A 20,640-nucleotide genomic window follows, 5' to 3' on the forward strand; every position below is an offset into this window, starting at 1 on the left:
TCATGGGGCCCCCTACTGACCCCGGGCCCTCGGGCAGTGCCCAAATGGTCAGTCTGCCCCTGGGTACGAGGAGGTAGGTGAGGTAGTATTGGAGGTAGGTGAGGTGGTATGGATGAGGTGAAGCAGTTTGGGGGGTAGATGAGGCAGTATGTGGGGTAGGCGAAGTGCTATGAGAAGGTAGGTGAGGTAGTACTGGGGGTAGATGAAGTGGTATGAGGGGGTAGGTGAAGTGGTATGAGGGGGTATGTGAGGCAGTATGTGGGGAAGGTGAAGTGGTATGAGGAGGTACGTGAGGTAGTATTGGGGGTAGATGAAGTGGTTTGAGGGGATAGGTGAGGCAGTATGGAGTAGATTAAGAAGTTTGGGGTTGTAAGTGAGGTGGTATGGGGGTAAGTGGAGCAGTATGGAAGGTAGGTGAAGTGGCATAAGGGGGTGGGTGAGGCAGTTTGGGGGGGTTACACACAGAGTGCACAGTTCAGTATTGCACTGCACACAGAGTGCAGAGTTGGATTCTTCCACAGCTACTTACCTCTGCATCCCCCATCCACATCTCACTTTCACCCCTCATCATCTCTGACCTCTTCATACAACCCCCCCTCCACTGCCCCCATCTTCTCCCCTCTCCATCTTCCACATCTTACGTTTGTTGCTGTATTAAGCTGAAGCACCCAGTTGGATCTAGTAACTCCTCCCACACTGTAGGTGGCTCCGCCTCTCTCACTTGCGGGGCGATCATCGCGTGGGGGTGTCGGCATCCGCACTGCACCTGCATCTCCTTTGTCCCCATTCTGCACTCAGTGGCAGCCACTCAGGAGATCAGATCTATGGGATCCACTGGGGGACAAGCTGTCCCTTGTAAGCACAGAAGCCGGACTTCTGTCTTTACAAGTGATATCGGTGAGCGGGGAGCAGAGGGGCGGAGACAGAGGTGGGGGAAGTTACAGCTGAGAAAAACCCTTATTAACATGTTAATTCAATTTAAAAAGTACTTTTATTGTTGTTTTCTAAACTATAACTTTCACTAAATAATCCCGCTGATTTTGACTACTCCAGGCACTTCCTGTTACAAGCTGACAACACTCTGTTCCTGCCTCCCAATTGTTCTCATGTGTTGTCACCCTGTCACATGCTCTTCCACTGCAGACTCCAAGTAGCCGTGCACATTTTCCCAATACATGGGGCCAAAATCATACTAGTAGATTTAATACATGAAACACAAATATGGCCATAGCTTGTCCGTGTGTTTCTATGATTGTGGTGCGGGCATTAGAGTGTAAGCTCTTCTGAGGAGGGAAAAAGCAACACAACACAGATGAATTCATTACCTCGGATGATGTGTTGGATCTGTTGATTCTTTTTCCAAGATGCTTTTGTTTTTATCTGGTTAATAAGGACAAGTTCCTTGGCCAGTTTCTCTATACTTGGCTGACATTTCAGAATGTTCTTCTTCTCTTCATCACTGGCGCTCTCCACATCATCGATCAGCACAATCACATTCTTCCTCCCTGTGGGGAAATGATTGCCTTATTGATGATCAGGTTTGTATTATTACATTGCACAGATCTGTGTAGCAGAGCTTTATTGTCTATACAGTACATACTCCATGCAGAGGGGTAACTAGAGCTTTTCATGCAAGAAACCATAAAGGGCCCCCCTGACCCCTGGCTGAAACCCTTCCCCCACGGTGGTGGAATGCCAGGGCCCGGTCACAAGTACAACCTTTGTGACCCTGCTAGTTCAGCAACTGTTGTCAGTAGTTTTTTACATTTTTGTAATTTTATTTTTTATTATTTGCCATTTTGTTGGGGGCTTTGGTGAGATATCAGGGGTCTAAACAGACCTCTGATGTTCCACCTTTGAGACAGAAAGAAGAGATTGATGGCACAGCCCTCAATCTCCATCTCTGCAGCCTCAGCTACACAGAATGAATGGACAGGAAAAGCTCTGTACAGAGGCTTCCTATTCATTCACAAACTGAAGCACAGGAAACACAGTTTTCTATGCCTTTGTTACTGTGTGAATGAACAGAATCAGCGATCAGTACGGATCACTGACTCTATTCATTAAATCAAGGAAGGGACAGTAAATTACACATTTACCGGCCCCTTCCCCACTTTCCATTCTGATCCCATGCAGTAGGCGGCGGGAAAGGGGAGGGAGGAACTTGTTAGCACTGGGGAGGGGGGTGAGGGGGGATTGGGGAATACACAGGGGCCTGATCACATCACAACAGGAGGTGGATAGGAAAGGCGGTGGGGCAGCATAGAGAGGAACCGATCCACTCTGTTTTCCTCTTGCATCTCCTAAAAGGCTGGAGGGGATTGGACCCTATAAATTCCACCCCCATTGACCCTCCTATCCAGATGAACAGGGGCTTCACAGGCTCCCTGGAGTATGGGGCTGTGTCACAATTGTGACCCTTGCAACCCCTATACATGTGCTCCTGACTCTATGTCATTCCTTGACTCCATGATGTCTGGGTAACAGTGTCAAGCTGTTCTTGGCTCGAATTAGTATAAATAAAAGACAGAAGTTGTTTTTTTAAACACACAAATAGCCTGAGATCTATTGTAGAAGTATGTTTGTGAAAGACACTGGGTGGCCCTGGTCAAGGACATGTTTCGTCCTCATCCCTGTGGTGTCTCCCTGTAGTCGCCATCTTACAGAAGGAAGTTTTGGCTCATTTTAGCAGATGAGAAAGATTATAAGTACAGCAATCATCACGAATATAGTTTACAAGAAATCTTAGTCCTTTCACCTAGGATGACTGATAGATCCTTCAGTTCCTCATCGTACAAAGAGTCGGTGACATCAGTGACATTAATTCTTCCTCTGTTCTTGGTGTGGTAGAGAATACCAAACGTACATTGGTGTATTTCCTGTCTGAGGCTCCGGGTTTTATTTGAGATGTAGATGCGGCGGACATCTCTCACAAGGGATGAATCCAGGAGTAAATCAATCAGCCATTCATAGCAGCTGGCATGTTCTCTGGAGAAGATCCCGACCACCTCCTTCTTCTGACACATCTCCCTTCTTATCCAAGGAGACTTCTGAAGTCCTGGATCTCACCATCGGCTCCTAATAAAGACGGTTCTCCATGATTTCTGTAAAGTATATAGAAAATGGCAATGTAATCTCGTGGTGCTAATTCCTCATATTACATTTATGGGGCTTCCTACAATGGCTGCAAGGAGGATGAACATTATTTATAGAGTCTAAATTCTACTGGTGGTGTTCCTCTCTTCTGAAACTGAATTGAAATGCCATTTTGCTGGGCAAAATTTGTTCAAAATTTGAATCAATTTGTTAAAGATAATTACTTGATACAGTACAAAAAGAATAATAACGCCACACAATCATTCATTGCAAACCCTTTTGGATGACACTTAGGGGGTTATTTACTAAAACTGGAGGGTGCAAAATCTGATGCAGCTCTGCATAGAAACCAATCAGCTTCCAGGATCTATTGCCAAAGCTTAATTGAAGAAGATGAAGTTAAAAGCTGATTGGCTATCATGCACAGCTACACAAATTTTAGTAAATGTCCCCCATAGCTTGCTCTGTGCACTGCATATGATAAACAATTGGCCTTTTTTTCATTCATTCCTGCTTTCCAACTTATTCTAATCCTTTGTTCCATCTCAGTGCTGCTGATTGCAGCCTCTATAAAGCCCCTTCCTGTCTATGTGCATTGCTGCATTGGCTACATGACATTCCTAGGGCAGGTTTACTGATGACCACAGTGGATCATGTCACTTGCAATGTTCTATTAGAAGCCCATGTGGAGGGGGGACCACTAGACATGTGTGTTTCGTTTCATTACGATTCATTTTTTGGATGACAATTTGATTTCCGAAGATTTGGATGTATTTTAATTTTCAAATGTACATAGTAACAAATGTCAATGAATCTGAGAAAAGGTTATAACGAAATAAACAAATGTATTTGTTTAATTTGTTTTGGATACATTGGGAATAGCTGGTTGTTAAGGAGCGGGCGCCTGCTGCCACATCCTTGACAACTATGACTCATCTGCTTACAGTAGCATGTAAAGAAAATAAAGCACAGCAATGGGACCAGACAGGGATGCCCATTGTCTCCCCTCTTATTCATTCTTACATTGGAACCTTTATTGAATTGCATTAAAGATAATGCTAACATCAAGGGGATTTTGATCAATGGCAAAATACATAAAGTGGCAGCCTTTGCTGATGACATACTACTTTTCCTGACAGACCCACATATCACAATACCTAATTTTTTACAAGATTTCAAATTATTTCAATATTTGGCCAACTTTAAAATCAACTTTTCTAAATCCCAAGCGCTTAATGTATCATTAACTCCGGATGTGATTAGACAAGCGACATCAAACTTTCCCTTTACCTGGCAACGCGAGGCTATCACTTATTTAGGTATCCAATTACCATCCCATCTTACAGAATTATATGCAAAAAATTTTCTACCCCTCTTACGTAACATCTCCAAAGACCTTCAGATGTGGAATAAACCTTGGTTCTCCTGGTTTGGCAGAGCAGCTATACTGAAGATGAACGTGCTCCCCAGAATATTATATCTACTACAGACGATACCAATTCAACTACCAAACTCGTTCTTTCAATCTTATAAAACGCTCTGCTCCTCCTTTCTTTGGTATAATAAACGCCCAAGAATTAGCTTCACCCAACTCACTATGCCCAAGAAGAATGGAGGTATTGGACTACCGGATATTAATCGTTACTACAGGTCTTGCCACCTAGCCAGATTAGTAGACTGGACCACGAATCACATTCGTAAGGTCTGGGTTGGTTTGGAGGCTGATTTCTCAAAGATACCACTCTCCACCTCCCCATGGCTGAAAACCTCCCACGTCCCTTCTGAGTTTCGGAAACACCCACTTATAGGTCCCACTGTATGCTGTAGCTCGCAATTGTTCCAGAAAAAAGAACTTTCTTCCTCTCCAAGCCCTCTTACTCCGATCAAAATGAATCCGGACTTTATTCCAGGGATGTCTCCGACTTTTCTCGCTGGGTAGAGAAGACATTACAAAGGCGTGGCCATCCCTTACTCTAACACCTTGGATGTATAGACAAATCCACCACTTCTTACGTAATTCCCCACATTTAAAGGATTATTCAAGACCGCTTACTGCATTTGAGAAGCTCTGCTTTACAGACCTCCCTCAGAGGCATGTAGTATCTAAGATATACTCTTTATTGGAAAGTGCCAATACATCTCACTTGCAGAAGACCTGTGCAGCCTGGCAGCGTAATCTACAAATTCCAATCTCACCAGAGGACTGGGACCACATTTATGACCACATGCATAAAGGTTCCATATGTGTTTCTACACAAGAAGGCAACTATAAAGTATTTTCCAGATGGTACAGAGTTCCATCTGTGATTCATAAATTTGATCCTAACGTTCCAGATTTATGCTGGAGATGTTTCCAGGCAAAAGTTACTCTTCTACATATATGGTGGGAATGCCCGCTGCTGCAGCCCTTCTGGAGAAAAGTTTTGGACTTGATCGCACAAGTAACTACATACACCCTAGACTTTGCCCCAGCACAATGTCTACTCCATCACTCCTCACTTCCTGTGAGGACTTACCGTAAGTCGCTTGCATTACACATGATACAGTCAGGTCCATAAATATTGGGACATCGACACAATTCTAACATTTTTGGCTCTATACACCACCACAATGGATTTGAAATGAAACGAACAAGATGTGCTTTAACTGCAGACTGTCAGCTTTAATTTGAGGATATTTACATCCAAATCAGGTGAACAGTGTAGGAATTACAACAGTTTGCATATGTGCCTCCCACGTCTTAAGGGACCAAAAGTAATGGGACAATTGTCTTCTCAGCTGTTCCATGGCCAGGTGTGTGTTATTACCTCATTATCCCAATTACAATGAGCAGATAAAAGGTCCAGAGTTCATTTCAAGTGTGCTATTTGCATTTAGAATCTGTTGCTGTCAACTCTCAAGATGAGATCCAAAGAGCTGTCACTATCAGTGAAGCCATCATTAGGCTGAAAAAACAAAACAAACCCATCAGAGAGATAGCAAAAACATTAGGCGTGGCCAAAACAACTGTTTGGAAAATTCTTAAAAAGAAGGAATGCATCGGTGAGCTCAGCAACACCAAAAGACCCGGAAGACCACGGAAAACAACTGTGGTGGATGACTGAAGTATTCTTTCCCTGGTGAAGAAAACACCCTTCACAACAGTTGGCCAGATCAAGAACACTCTCCAGGAGGTAGGTGTATGTGTGTCAAAGTCAACAATCAAGAAAAGACTTCACCAGAGTGACTACAGAGGGTTCACCACAAGATGGAAACAATTGGTGAGCCTCAAAAACAGGAAGGCCAGATTAGAGTTTGCCAAACAACATCTAAAAAAGCCTTCACAGTTCTGGAACAACATCCTATGGACAGATGAGACCGACATCAACTTGTACCAGAGTGATGGGAGGAGAAGAGTATGGAGAAGGAACTGCTCATGATCCTAAGCATACCACCTCATCAGTGATCATGGTGGTGGTAGTGTCATGGCGTGGGCATGTATGGCTGCCAATGGAACTGCTTCTCTTGTATTTATTGATGATGTGACTGCTGACAAAAGCAGCAGGATGAATTCTGAAGTGTTTCGGGAATATTATCTGCTCATATTCAGCCAAATGCTTCAGAACTCATTGGACGCTTCACAGTGCAGATGGACAATGACCCAAAGCAGACTGCAAAAGCAACCAAAGAGTTTTTTAAGGGAAAGAAGTGGAATGTTATGCAATGGCCAAGTCAATCACCTGACCTGAATCCAATTGAGCATTTCACTTGCTGAAGACAAAACTGAAGGGAAAATGCCCCAAGAACAAGCAGGAACTGAAGACAGTTGCAGTAGAGGCCTGGCAGAGCATCACCAGGGATGACACCCAGCGTCTGGGGATGTCTATGCGTTCCAGACTTCAGGATGTAATTCACTGCAAATGATTTGCAACCAAGTATTAAAAAGTGAAAGTTTGATTTATGATTATTATTCTGTCCCATTACTTTTGGTCCCCTAAGAAGTGGGAGGCACATATGCAAACTGTTGTAATTCCTACACCGTTCACCTGATTTGGATGTAAATACCCTCAAATTAAAGCTGACAGTCTGCAGTTAAAGCACATCTTGTTCTTTTCATTTCAAATCCATTGTGGTGTATAGAGCCAAAAATGTTAGAATTGTGTTGATGTCCCAATATTTATGGACCTGACTGTAAATGCGGCAAAGCAGTGTATTCCGGTTCATTGGCGTTCAGACTATACTCCCACCGTGCGAGAGTGGATTCTTAGGATCAATAGGATCGCGGAAATGGAGGAGCTGATCTCAGTGGCAAAAGAACACCCGGAGAGATTCAGGAAGACTTGGGCATGTTGGACTCATTTCCAATCTACTGATACTTATCATGGCTTAATGAAGGAATGAGCGAGAAAGATCTGGAGAGATGGAAAGCCTCTAGAATTCTCTCCTCAGGAATAACTCCTTTAACGGACTTTCACTGAATTATACCCCTAATTAAAGATAGAATCTGTTACAGCCAGGCCAATGCTAATTGATGTGATTGGTTTGGTTATGCCTATTTAACTCTAAACCTCATCCTTACCCCCCCCCACCCCCCCTTTTTTTCTTCCCTTCTCTTCTTCCCCATCTTCCCTAATTATTTGTCCTCTATGTTCCCCCCCACCTCATTCTGATATTACATCTCATATTCTTCCTCCTTTCCCACGCTCGTCTCTTTCTTTTCTTTTCTTTCTCTCTTTTGCACCCCCTTATCTCATATGCTAGCTAGCCATATTTGTCACAAGGTACGGAACACTCATAGATGTACAGGTGTAACAATATTCCACAAAACTAGCCCACGCGTTACGGATATGGAAACATAGGACATATATGCCTTGAGATGATACTTGTGTCTTGCACTTCACAGTCATATTATTTGAGCTCTCCCTTCATAGAGACTAGTGTATACCGTATGTATCTAAATTACATACTGTTATCAGTACTGCTATGGTTATATCTTTTGCATCTGCCTTATGGTGGGACCTCGTCTCATGATGACCTACAATTTAATCTATTGTCCTGATCCCGTCTGCGTTACGAGAGATCATGTAAGAGGATGTGCGCGGACTGCGATCCATATCTGTTTATGACTTGTTTTGCCTTTCATACTTCAATAAAACTTTTTTGGAAAAAAAAAAAAAAAAGAAAATAAAGCAGTAACTTTTTTTTCCCAGATTCATTTGTATTTGGACCCTTTCAGATGGGGCAGATCCACCTGCTCAGTGGGGCGATCTCTCCTTTGATCCTCACTGAGCAGGCACATGACAGGTCTGTTTTTGGCATACAGGATCGGATCAGATGCTGGCGGGTGTTAGCAGACACTTGTCCGCTGACACCTGCTGGTCCATAGAGGTCTATAGATGGTCCGATCGGGTCTGCCTGAAAAACTGACAGGTGGACCCGATCGGACCATCAGTGTGAAAGGGATAGTGAGTATTTTTTGTCATCTTTTCTAAAAAAAAAAAAGGAAAAAATCCCAGACTAGTTGTTTTGTAAACAAATCAAATGCCAGCATTAAAAAAGTGGAACCTCACAACAATTTTTTTTTTTTTTTAATGGCATGGTGTTCTCCTCAAAATCCATACCAGACCCTTATCTGAGCATGTGGTCTAGCAGGCCATGAAAGGGGGGGAGGCGAGCGAGCACCTCCCTCCCCTCTTGAACCATACCAGGCTACATGTCCTCACAACCCACACAAACATGAAAAAAACTCACGAACATGACAGGTATGATCGAGAGATGTCACTCTGAGACCCCTTTCCATGACTTCATAGGGAGATTGGTCACCCGGGACATCATGGGTGACCGTGCTCTCTTGTTTACTTGCTGGCATGTGCCTGTCATTTGGCGAGTATTTGACCAGTAGGGATTCAGGAAAGGAGGAGGCTGGTAAGTCTGACATATTTACAGGACCCTTCCCCCACTCTGCATCCTGAAGGATCCTATTGTGTGCTTGCAGCTGCCAGTAGGAAGGAGAGGAGGGAAGCCGGAACCACTGCAGGGGTAGGGGGCACACAGGGGGGACCTGGGCAGCAGAGGGAATTGTATGGTCCACAGAAGGGTGATTGGTGTGGTGGGGAAGGGGGGGATAGTAATTACTGGAACTGGTCCCCTGTATGGCTCTCTCTACAGCAGTTGAAAGCCAGTGGGAGGGCAAGGAGAAGAAGCCAGCTTTCAGCTGCTGCAGAAAGAGCCATACAGGGGGTTGGTTCCAGTAATCCCCCTCTCTGTGCCGATCACCCTCCCTGCCCACATCTGATTCAACCAGCTGCCTGGGCCCTATACAGGGGGATTGGTAATACCCCCCTACCCCCCTATCCACAGCCCTGATACACAGTACACAGAGCAAACTAAATGTTCTTCAGTTTACATCAACAGTAAAGGGCAACCTTACTCTTCCTAGCAAGTTTACAGAATTATTCTCAGCCCCTCCTTCTCCAAGACGATTGTAATTTTTTTTGGGGGGGGGGGGGAGGTAGAAAGACCTTTTTTGGGGACCCCTACCTGCACTTCCTTATTTCTGGCCTAGTTCCTAGCTCACATCCCAGGTGGCCCAGGGTACTCTTCGGCTCATGACTCGAAAGAAACAGCCCCCTGGTGATATCAGGACAAGAAGATGGAATGTTTACTGTGGTGAAGAGACAGATCCCTAAGGAACACCATGGATTGCCAGATTTGTGAGTATACTTTTGGGGAACAACTCGGCTACACAGGTAAGGGGGGGGGGGGATGATAAGCTCTTCCTTAAAAGACATCGTAGACTTACTGCTGGCTTGGCTTCCCATCTACTTACTGTAGTTACCGTCTCATCTGATTTACATAAGAATCCATTGTTCCTCTAAACTACAATCTGGGCTCACCAGTCTTCTGGAGATTCAACAATAACATGAAAATAATCAGCCGGTGCTTACCATCCGTTATGACTTCCCAACCGCTGTACCCTCCCGCTTCGGCTTACCTGTGTGTACCTCTCCGACTGCCACGTTTCCTGATCATTAAAGGGTTTTTCTTCTTTAAACTTTCTTCTGATCTACAAAAATAAAAATCGTGAATGGTGAAATGTGGAAAAACCAGTCCCCAGCCTGATATTTCCCCTAGCTGCTGCAGGGCACGTCACATCTTTACCTCTCTTCAGTCCACCAACATTTTAAAAGAAAAAGAACCTTTTTCTTCGATCTGATCGATATATATTGTCCAAAGGATGCAGATCACTTCATACCCGGCTGTGATGAGCATGTTATATAGAAAGACAGACTTGTATTCAATGTGATATATTTTAATGTAGATATAAATCCAACTGGTAAAATCTCTAAATTGTTAATTTTATTCCAAGTATAGTTTCCAAATGTTTCAACTGTGCATCTCACATTAAAGTAATTCCTGGTGATCCTGCCATGAATGTCCTTGTCTAGCTATTTCCTGTAATAGTGTGACACAGCTCTGTTACTGTCTCTCAATTGCTCTCCTGTGTTGTCACCCTGTTACATGGCCCCTGGTGGAGAATACAAACACCTGTCTTGACATACATTGAGAGAATGAAAAGGAAATATAGTATATATCTACTGGTCAGGATCAGACACCAGTAACCATAGCAGTTGAGAGATTCCCAGTGACCAGCAGGATAAATACATGAGCAGATCATCCTGACAGATGACACTGGCTTACCTGAGGTGTAAGGTCTAAGCACTAGCCACAATTCACCAGAGCTCCTGATGGTGGGGATGGGTTTTGCTACATATTAGTACTAGGTTTTATTCTTCAGGATTGCCCCACCAAGAGGTGAGCAAGCCAGGATCCAAATGCAGATGTAGCAGTTAGGGATCACAGAAGCGTAGAAAGAAAACAAGCCAAAGGTCAGTAACAAGTGGCTGAAGGTTAAGATTAGACAGCAGTGTATTCGAGGATCAAGTCAAGGTCAGTAAAAATGATTGGAGGTTGGGATTAAGCAAAAATGAACCAGCCAAAGATCATTAACAAGTGGTAGAAAATATATGAATGGCAGAATGAGTAAAAGGAGCAAGATATTGGCTGGAGTTAGCGCAATAATCTGGCAAACAGGAAGTGCAAAGGCATGGCTTAAAAAGGAAGTTCACAGGAGGAGCAAGGAGTTCAAGGTTCACAAGAAACAATAAGTGCATTATCCAAGGTTAATTTAAAAATGATTCAAAAGCAATAACATACAAACATGGAAGTCTATAAAGCCATTGAGATGACCCAACGTGGTAGCAGAGTTTGCAACTGGTTTTGAAGTTAGCCTGCTGATGTGTTTCGGGGAGGTGTCCCCTTCCTCAGAGCTCTGAGCTCTGCTACCATGTTGGGTCATCTCAATGGCTTTATAGGCCTTTATGCTTCCATGTTTGTGAGTAAGTTATCGCTGTTTTATGTTTTTAAATAAACCTTGGATAATGCGCTTGGTGTTTGAGCTCACTGTGTGCTTCTTTTTCCAGTTTGCGGTTTGATCCCCCAGTCTCAGGAGGGCTGCACCACCAAGACCTGTTCCAAGGCTAGTTGCACTTCTGAATCTCTCACCCATTGTCTGCTTTCCGGTGTCGATCCCTTTGGAGCGCTGGAGAGATGGTTCTTTTGTGTCACAAGAAACAATGTTCAAGGGAAAGATTATCTTAAGATTCAAGCAAGATGTTGTCCAGCATCCCAGGTGGCTGAATAAGGGGAGCTACTGCCAGATGCAGCGGATCTTGAGGGGTCAGATCCTGGCCCTGACATCTAATGAATAAATAACAATAGAACGTGCTTATATGCTAATGTTAGGTTCTTTGCAAAATAAAAGGTTTGTTTGCTAGAATGTCTTTGCAGCGAGATGTTATCAGAACATTTTGTTGTTCCCCATTCTTGGAACGTCCTGTTTTTCTAAAATTGTAGATATAGTTATACTCCATATATTCTATAGCGAGGCATTTCAGCGTGTGGGTTAGACATTTGCAGTTTGTTCCATTATGAATTGAAATTTGTTCAACATTTTTGTAATTCGGTGATTTGAATGTGTCGGCATTTCCAAATCACAATAGTAACACATTTCAATGAATCTGAAATAAATAATATTTTGAATTTGAAGTAAATTGAACGGATATAAGAATCAAATCCGAATATACAAAACAAATTCTGAAAACAAATCATTTGAACATAACAAATATGACAAAACAAAAATGATTAACTTTCTGTAATGAATGAATCTGAAGCAAAACTATTTTTTTGCTCTGTGGGGGTCGCAGTCCCGCTGATAAGGTGTTCCAAAATAACAGAAATGAACATCTTTTCAAATTGTTGATATGGTGGAAATTCCTCAGTGAATGAGTTTGTGCTTTGAGGGTCCTACATGATAACAGTCCAGGATTAAAGCTTAAAAGCCTCCCCTTAAATCCTTGGTATACTTACTATATCCAGAACCGCCATGTGCATGAATCTGCTTTCTAAACTTTCCTTTTAAACTTCTCTCTTCTAAATCTACTTTCAAAACTTTTCACCATGAGCAGAGGTTGATGATTTACTTATTAGTTGGTGGAGAATGCGGGTCTGTCCACAACCTCAGCTGCCATGTCAAATTTGTCACTGCCATGGCAAAGTAAGAAACAGGCAACTGGGAGAAAATCATAAAGTCCACACATTTCTCTGCTCATTTCTGAGCAAAATGGCAATAATGGCCACAAGTGTAGCATGTATGTCTCCTGGCCTGTCCACCCCAACTGGGATGATTCCAAGGGCAAACAAAATTGAAGTGTTGGGTAAAGCCATACGGGTTGGAAGAGAGGTCTCTTTCATAATGGCCCTCAAATCCTGGCTGTCTGTGGTACCTAATGTTTTAGGGTTACTTTGAATCCCTCCTCTTCTGTAGTAAAGACCCTTACTGAATCATAATAATGTGATTAGCAGAGCCAATTTGTTGGAATGAGCACTGACTTTACACGCTGCAGAATCCCTGCCTCTGAAGAATGGGTACAGTCTACATACATCTCCTTCAATTGGAATATAATATAGCCACTACAGTCCATTAAACCCATTACATGAGAGAGTGGAAACATGGATGCATTAACCTATTTGATGGCACTCTCGGAAGACGTCATCACATCCTCCAGGCTCCCAGGGGCATATTTACCATGAGGCAAACAAGGCATTTGCCGTGGGTGGCATTTTTAAGAGATGGCGATTTTCCCCCCCTGGAAGAAAGTACTCTCTCTCATTGGGGGGACAATTTTTGTGTTGCCTAGGGCAGCATAAAACCTAAATGCACTACTGCATGCTCTTCTCCTCCTTGGGTGGCAAATGAGGGTCACATGAGAGGACTTCCCCGAGGGGGGTTCTTCTGGGCTGTGCTAGGCAGGGTCACTACTTTAAACATCGGGTACTTTTACTTAATCCATGCTCATGACCCAGTAGATGACAAACATGAATGAACTCCAGTAAACTCTCTTGATGTAATATACACCAACACTTAGAGGGACACACAGAGCCAATGTCCTCTCCATCGGTCTAGTGTATCACCGCTACCTCACACCCAGGAATGGTATGGGGTGTGTGCACTTCACTTAACTCTTTGTCGTCTATACCCGTGTACAGGATGTGGGCCCCGGTGGTACAGATCTGCTCCTGTTGCTATGGGAGACAGATCGCTGCTGAACATCTCACTCACTGCCAATGGTTCTCACCTGCCACATCTACACACTTAATGACAGACTTCATGTGAACCCTTTATTACCCTTGGTAACCACTGTATCTGCATGCTGTATTAACTCTTGTAGTGACGTCTTCATACCCCAATGTGTTTAGTGATCCGAGCTGTAGACTATATGTGTCAGTTAATTACATTGCACCCCTTTAGTAACATCAGACCAGGCAAGGGCAAAGTTTCAAAAGCTTTATTTAAAGAATAAAACATGATGACAATCACAAGTAACAGTTCAGAAAGTTCAGACATTCCCCTAGCATCCCTAGTCCCTAATATAGAGGCTTGTGGCTGCCCCAGCATACCTGCTTAGATTAAATCCATAATGAATCCATAGTGGGGTTAAACTTTGATTCCAGCAATTCTCTGGTCCTCCAGACTCTGATGGCAGCATTCCATTCCCTGCGTCTCTGGGACATTGGCAATCTCTTATTCTTTCCCCTTTTTTGGCTCAGGCTTTATCATGTGGGTGCGGACCCTCATTTTCCTATTTATATCACACCTGGGCCATACCCAGCAAAACCCACCATACAGGAAACCTGGGAACATACTTAACGCTTCCTGACTGGGCAATGTAAATAGCCAGCTGGAACCTCAGCCTGCCTACAAGTGTGCGCAAATAGCTGCAGTCCAACTGCTGGCTATGGAGGTCCTTCAATTTGCCAAGTATTGATCTGCTGCATATCATAGTGTCACCTACTTGTAGGCTAATGGATGAAACTGACACTGAGTGTACCTGAAGGCATTAAATAAGGTGACCACAATTCACAGGGCAAGGCAAGTCTAATATGTGGCTGTAGCGCTGCCCCCAGATGCCTAGGGCCACTTATCAAAACTTCAGCCATAGATCATGTTACTGCTTATCCCATACAACAGCAGTGGTGAAGAGAGCCCCAAACTCATTCTTAGCAACCAGATTAATTTAGCAAAAAAAATTAACGAGAATGCAGAGAAAAATTCACTGTGAGAGGGACTGAAGCTTCCCTATCAGCATACCTTTCCACTACAAGCCCTGCAGCAAGTTCTACCGGCAGCCGAGTGTCAGTCCCAATCCACCAGTCCCAGTGGAGGAAACCCCTGTCAGTAGATGAATAGATGCATGACTAGTTGGCAAAGTGACAGCCCAACTACTACCTGGAATTTGCTGTCAGAAATAGTTTAGTTTCAGGTAGTGCAGCTGATAATGGATGATTTGTGCAGACATTAGCAGCTTTAAACTGATGTTCACCCAACAGCAAAGGGTAATGTTGAGCATTACAAATTAAGTTTGAAAAATAAAAAAGCAAAGTTTCCTGAGCAGTCAAGTCTAAAATGAGATGAAGCCCCAAGTTTGCCACTAATATCTATAGGCCCCAACCCCATGAACTGATCTCCTTTTGAGATAATCGTAAGTTCAAGCTCCTAAGACTGGACTTCGTTGTATTCTTTATCTTGCTTTTTAGAGCTTAGAACTGAACAAGTAATACATGTGAATCTTATACTCTGACCTGCGTCCCCAAAGTATTTTCTTCATTGCCAGATCCTGAACTAAGGACACTCAATACTACCTCTGTACCAGAGACTGGGGATTGGTCCAGTAACACCTTGCCAAGCCTCTGCAGCATCACTAAGACGGCCTTTCCAGGTTCTGTGGACTAATTCTACATCAGGCAAGGATGAAGGGTTTAAATCACATTGTAAAATGCAGCGCTACAGTAACTACAAAGAATACAGACAAATCACTCCGGACCCTCTCAAATCAATCAAAAAGGAAAAAAGTGCATCCAGTGTCCAATGTTCAATATGCCAGCCAATGATTGCGACAAAAAAAAAGTCCCAGTGTTCAAATAATTAAAGTGTTCACCATGTGATATATAAACACTCCATATGTGGCCTCCACCTTTACATAAAATGCAGACTCACCAGAACAACTTGTGTCTAATTATAGAACAGCAATGAGTGCCTAAAACATAGAAAATCTCTCTCCCCCTCCCAAGGTCCAGGATAACATACACTCTGAAGCCAGGAATGGGGCATCTGTTCACGTCTCCAGCTTTCCCGGGATCAAATACACTCACATCAACAAGGATACACCGATTAAACTGAAACATTCCTCGCAGTGTAGTCACTTTAATGGGAATCGAAAATGAGTGCGACATTTCAATAAAAAAATGGTTTAAAAAAAAAAATAAAATACATTTATATACACATGCCTCTGTACAAAAGTTACACAGGAGGCCACAGACCAACAAGGAATGGCGGCACGAACTTTGGCAATACACCTCAAACCCAACGCCGTTTTGTGCAATGAAGGAATGAAGGTATGTCCATCTGGAGCCACACCTACTATTGGAACCTCTATGATGTCAGCAATCCAGGCAGCTCATGTGATTGAGTTACCAGCCAAGTCACTGCTTGGTGAGAAGCTACTTTCTAAGTTGAACGGAAATTTCCTACAAGTGTTTGTTTGTAATTTTCTGCTATTTATGTGCTACCTTATAGTCATGTTGCTTAAAGTGTTACCAAACCTCAAACCCCATCTATATCCGCTCTCCCCGGACCCCGCATTCACTATATCCAGGGGCAGACTGACAACTCATGGGGCCCCCGGGCAATAGGGGATCATGGGGCCCCTGTGTCCTTGCCCAAACTCAAAAAAGCCTATGAAAAAGGTACCAGGGGCATCTCATGGGGTCCCCTACTGACCCCCGGGCCATCGGGCAGTGCCCGAGTTTCCCAATGGCCAGTCCACCCCTGGCTATATCCGCTCTCCCCGGACCCTGCATTCACTATATCCGCTCTCCCCGGACCCCGCCTTCACTATATCCGCTCTCCCCGGACCCTGCATTCACTATATCCGCTCTCCCCGGACCCCGCCTTCACTATATCCGCTCTCCCCGGACCCCGCATTCACTATATCCGCTCTCCCCGGACCCCGCATTCACTATATCCGCTCTCCCCGGACCCCGCATTCACTATATCCGCTCTCCCCGGACCCCGCATTCACTATATCCGCTCTCCCCGGACCCCGCATTCACTATATCCGCTCTCCCCGGACCCCGCATTCACTATATCCGCTCTCCCCGGACCCCGCATTCACTATATCCGCTCTCCCCGGACCCTGCATTGCTATTTCCACTCACCCCAGACCCTGTGTTCACTATATCCGCTCTCCCCGGATGCTGCATTCACTATATCTGCTCTCCCTGGACCCCGCATTCACTATATCCTCTCTCCCTGGACCCTGCATTCACTATATCCGCTCTCCCCGGACCCTGCATTCACTATATCTGGTCTCCCACAGTACACAGAAATGCAATTATTTCAGTAAATATAAACTGCTAAATACCTTTTCTCATCAGTATATAGCAGTCTTGTGACTTATATCAGTGTTCAGCCCAGCACTGTCTAATCTTGTAGGAGGAGTTTTCATTCTCCTCTGGTTGTCCTATGAGGCTGCAAAGAAGACAGGATAAAACAGGCTTCATACACAACGCAGAGGATTAACCCCTTAGGTTCCACAGTGAGTATAACAAGCATGCTTTATTGCATCTACAGACTGATTGTACTGATGTGGGTTTAGTAGCCCAGCTGGCCACCTGTGTTTGGTCTGGTCCAAGTTCTCATGTTAGCCTTCCAATGGGTGGAGATAAGAGCTTTGATGTCCATGTTGGTTTTTCAGAGCTCTCCAACACCATATGGATGGAAAGTGGTATTTTGACTTGCAAAGTTTTGTATACCAGAAATATTATCAGGTCTTAGAGATTCAAAGACTCCGGATTAAAGCTCATACATACAATGCAGACATACAATTTTCAGAGTCATGGGTGCAGGAAGAGGGGACCTCATACCTCCAGCAACTCCTTTGGGGGGGTAAGTGCTACTTTTACAGAAACCCAAAACAATCTGGGGAATTCAATGAAGAAGTGATTACATCATTCTGTCAGCAGGGATGAGAGAGCGGTTCAGTCCAAACCTAGGTGCAGACCAATCATTGGCTGCTCGGGCATTTGGACCGAAGCCAGAACTTCATCCCGATCAGCTCCCTGTTCAGCGAGAGCCATTCATTGTATATAGAGACGGTACAACCTCCATATATGACAGCCTCCCGCTATCACTGGTTACTAAGGAAGATGTCGATGCTTGAACCCACAGCATCCCTAGGATCCACAGATGTCCCATCATTTCAGTAAAAAGGATGGCCATCTTTGGGCAATGACACCGACCATATAGGAGCCATATTTGGTTAATGTTGTCACCGCTCTCCCCACCCCTTCCCTTCTATATCTGATGACAGCTCATGGCGCTGTCATTCAGCCATCTGTACCACTGGCATCAATTGCATGTACTGAGTTATTCTGGGTTTGTTCAGCGAGTTGGCGGGTGGTGGGAATCATGACTGATGATACATTTATAACAACGGACATTTTGGGAGATTTAAATTTTTTTAAATAAAGGACTTATCAATCATTAGGTGTCTTGATTTCTAGGTTTCAGTTCTACCCCATACTCATTTTCATAGAAGGGCGGTATCTGGGGACCTCATATTATTAACCACTTGCCGCCCAGCCACTGTAGAAATACGGCGGCAGGGCGGCACAGCTGGGCAAAACCACATTTTAAAACGTATGTTTTCAAAACAGGTAGGGGGCGCGCGTGAGGCGTGCTGCTGCCCTACCTATCCCGCCAATCACTTCCGCGGATGTCAGTCGCCAGGTCACAGCCGATCGTTACCGGCTGTGTCCCGGCGATTAGCAGCAATCACTGACAGAGAGCACAGCTGCAGTAGCTCTGCTTTCTGTCAGTTCCCTGACAGCTCCTGACAAGCTGATCGGGACAGAAGAGTTTATCTGTCCGGATCAGTGTGTCTCCGTGCAGAACACACCCCGCCCCCTGGTAATAAAGTTAACCCCTTCCTCCCCAGTGCCATTAGTACAGTGTCAGTGTTTTTTTTTTGCACTGATCACTGTATAGGTGTCACTGGGGATGTCAGTGACTCCAAGTCAATTCCTCCCCAGTGTCAGAATGTCCGCAGTCCCACCTTAGGTCGCTGATCGCCGCCATAAGTCACTGATCGCCGCCATTATTAGTATAAAAAAAAATTAAAAATCCCAGTATCTTTCCCGCCATTTGTAAACGCTATAACTTTCACGTAAACCAATGAATTTAAACATATTGGGGTTTTTTTTTTTAGCAAAGACATGTCGCAGAATGCATTTTGGCAGAAATTTATGACTAAATTAGATTTTTACTGGACATGTTTTATAGCAAAAAGTCCAAAATATTGTTTTTTTTCCTCAAAATTGTCAGTCTTTTTTTTTATAGCGCAAAAAATAAAAACCGCACAGGCGATCAAATACCACCAAAAGAAAGCTTAATTTGTGAGGAAAAAAAAAGATGTAAATTTCATTTATGTACCGTATTGCATGACCGCCCAATTGTCCGTTAAACTAGCGCAGCGCTGTATAGCAGAAAAATGGCGTAAATTGCAGTATTTATACCATAGTTTGTAGACGCTATAACTTCACACAAAGCAATCAATATACACTTATTGGGATTTTTTTTACCAAAAACATGGAGCAGAATACATTTTGGCCTAAATTTATAACCAACTTTGAGTTTACTATATATTTTTTATAGCTGAAAGTAAAAAATATAGTTTTTCTTCAAATGTTTTGGTCTTTTTTTGTTTATAGCGTGAAAAATAAAAAGCGCACAGGTGATCAAATTACACCGAAAGAAAGCTCTATTTGTGTGAAAAAAGGACAAAAATTTGGTTTGGGTGCAGCATTGCATGACCGCGCAATTATCAGTTGAATTAGTGCAGTGCCGAGTAGCAAAAAGAGGCGTGGTCATTAAGGGGGGTAACTCCTCAGGAGGGCAAGTGGTTAAAGGAAGCTGCTAGATTCTGATAGGCGCCCCCCCAGTCCTGAAGACCCCCACAGCCAGTGGGCAAGAGTTGTGGAGAAGAGACTCTTTCCCTTGATCAATATAAGGGCAAGGTGCTTTGTGGGGGGGGGGGGGGGGCACAGTGTCTGGGAAGGGAGCGCACCAGGAGAGGAATGCCCCATATAGACATTCCAATTTCAGTACCGGCCTCTGACAAATGTACAAATCTGTATGTGATGGCTGTGAATCTGGCACAATCATCAACACCTCTGGGGTGGAGGTCTGATGACATTCTGAATGGTGTCTTCCTGTGAATTCCCCTCAATGCCTCTTTGTGTCAATTCATTTTTTCTCTTCTTCTGTAGCGTTCTGTGACCCCCTCCATCTCCTTCTTACTGTTAAGGGAAAAGAAAACCTCCATCTATTTCCTTGTTATTGTAACCTAACAGTACTGTAGCTGCAATGGCCTCCTCTTCCTTGTTATTACAAATCCCGTCCCGCAGTCACCTCCTCCGTAATATCACAAGAAGAGAGACCAGGACCAGGATTGGTCTATTACCAAGACTATTGGACCCCCTGCCCAGTGCAGAGACTGCCAGCCACTGACATAGTTCCATGCCCACCGACAATACAGACTCCGTCTTCGGGGTGTCTTTGTAGAGTTGATGATTAACTTGGAATGGGAGGAGTTTAGGGGTCCAGGATATTCCAAAACGATCACAGGTATAGCTTTAGCACAAACCCTTCTAGCTGCAGACACCCATGAAAGTCTCTCAGTAGGCCTTACAATGTCCCAGGATCTGACTGCCACCCAACTTCCACAGGAAGTTCATCCGTGAGCGAGATAAAAGATCCTTCTCCAGACCAGGGCTTCAGAACAATGTTCTGCCCAGGACATTTTTTGTGATATGGTGCTGCGTTACTTTAATTGACAATTGCGCGGTCATGCAACGCTGCACATAATTGAAATGTATCTCCTTTTT

General features: G+C 44.1%; 1 protein-coding gene across 1 annotated transcript in view; it reads right to left on the reverse strand.

Annotated features, from left to right (window-relative positions):
- The window catches only part of LOC149457610 (uncharacterized), a 69,497-nt gene that overhangs the window by 14,200 nt on the left and 34,657 nt on the right, over positions 1-20,640 (reverse strand). Inside the window, exons 6-9 of the mRNA XM_089683447.1 lie at positions 10,070-10,141; positions 9,972-9,978; positions 2,759-3,058; positions 1,326-1,505 (exon numbers count right to left, since the gene is read on the reverse strand). Of these exons, the coding sequence (XP_089539573.1) occupies positions 1,326-1,505; positions 2,759-3,058; positions 9,972-9,978; positions 10,070-10,141 (559 nt within the window). The remainder of the gene's footprint in view (positions 1-1,325; positions 1,506-2,758; positions 3,059-9,971; positions 9,979-10,069; positions 10,142-20,640) is intronic.

This window comes from Staurois parvus, unplaced genomic scaffold (assembly GCF_062004578.1).
Source record: "Staurois parvus isolate SC_StPar_1 unplaced genomic scaffold, SC_StPar_1.0 ptg000311l, whole genome shotgun sequence".
NCBI lineage: Eukaryota > Metazoa > Chordata > Amphibia > Anura > Ranidae > Staurois > Staurois parvus.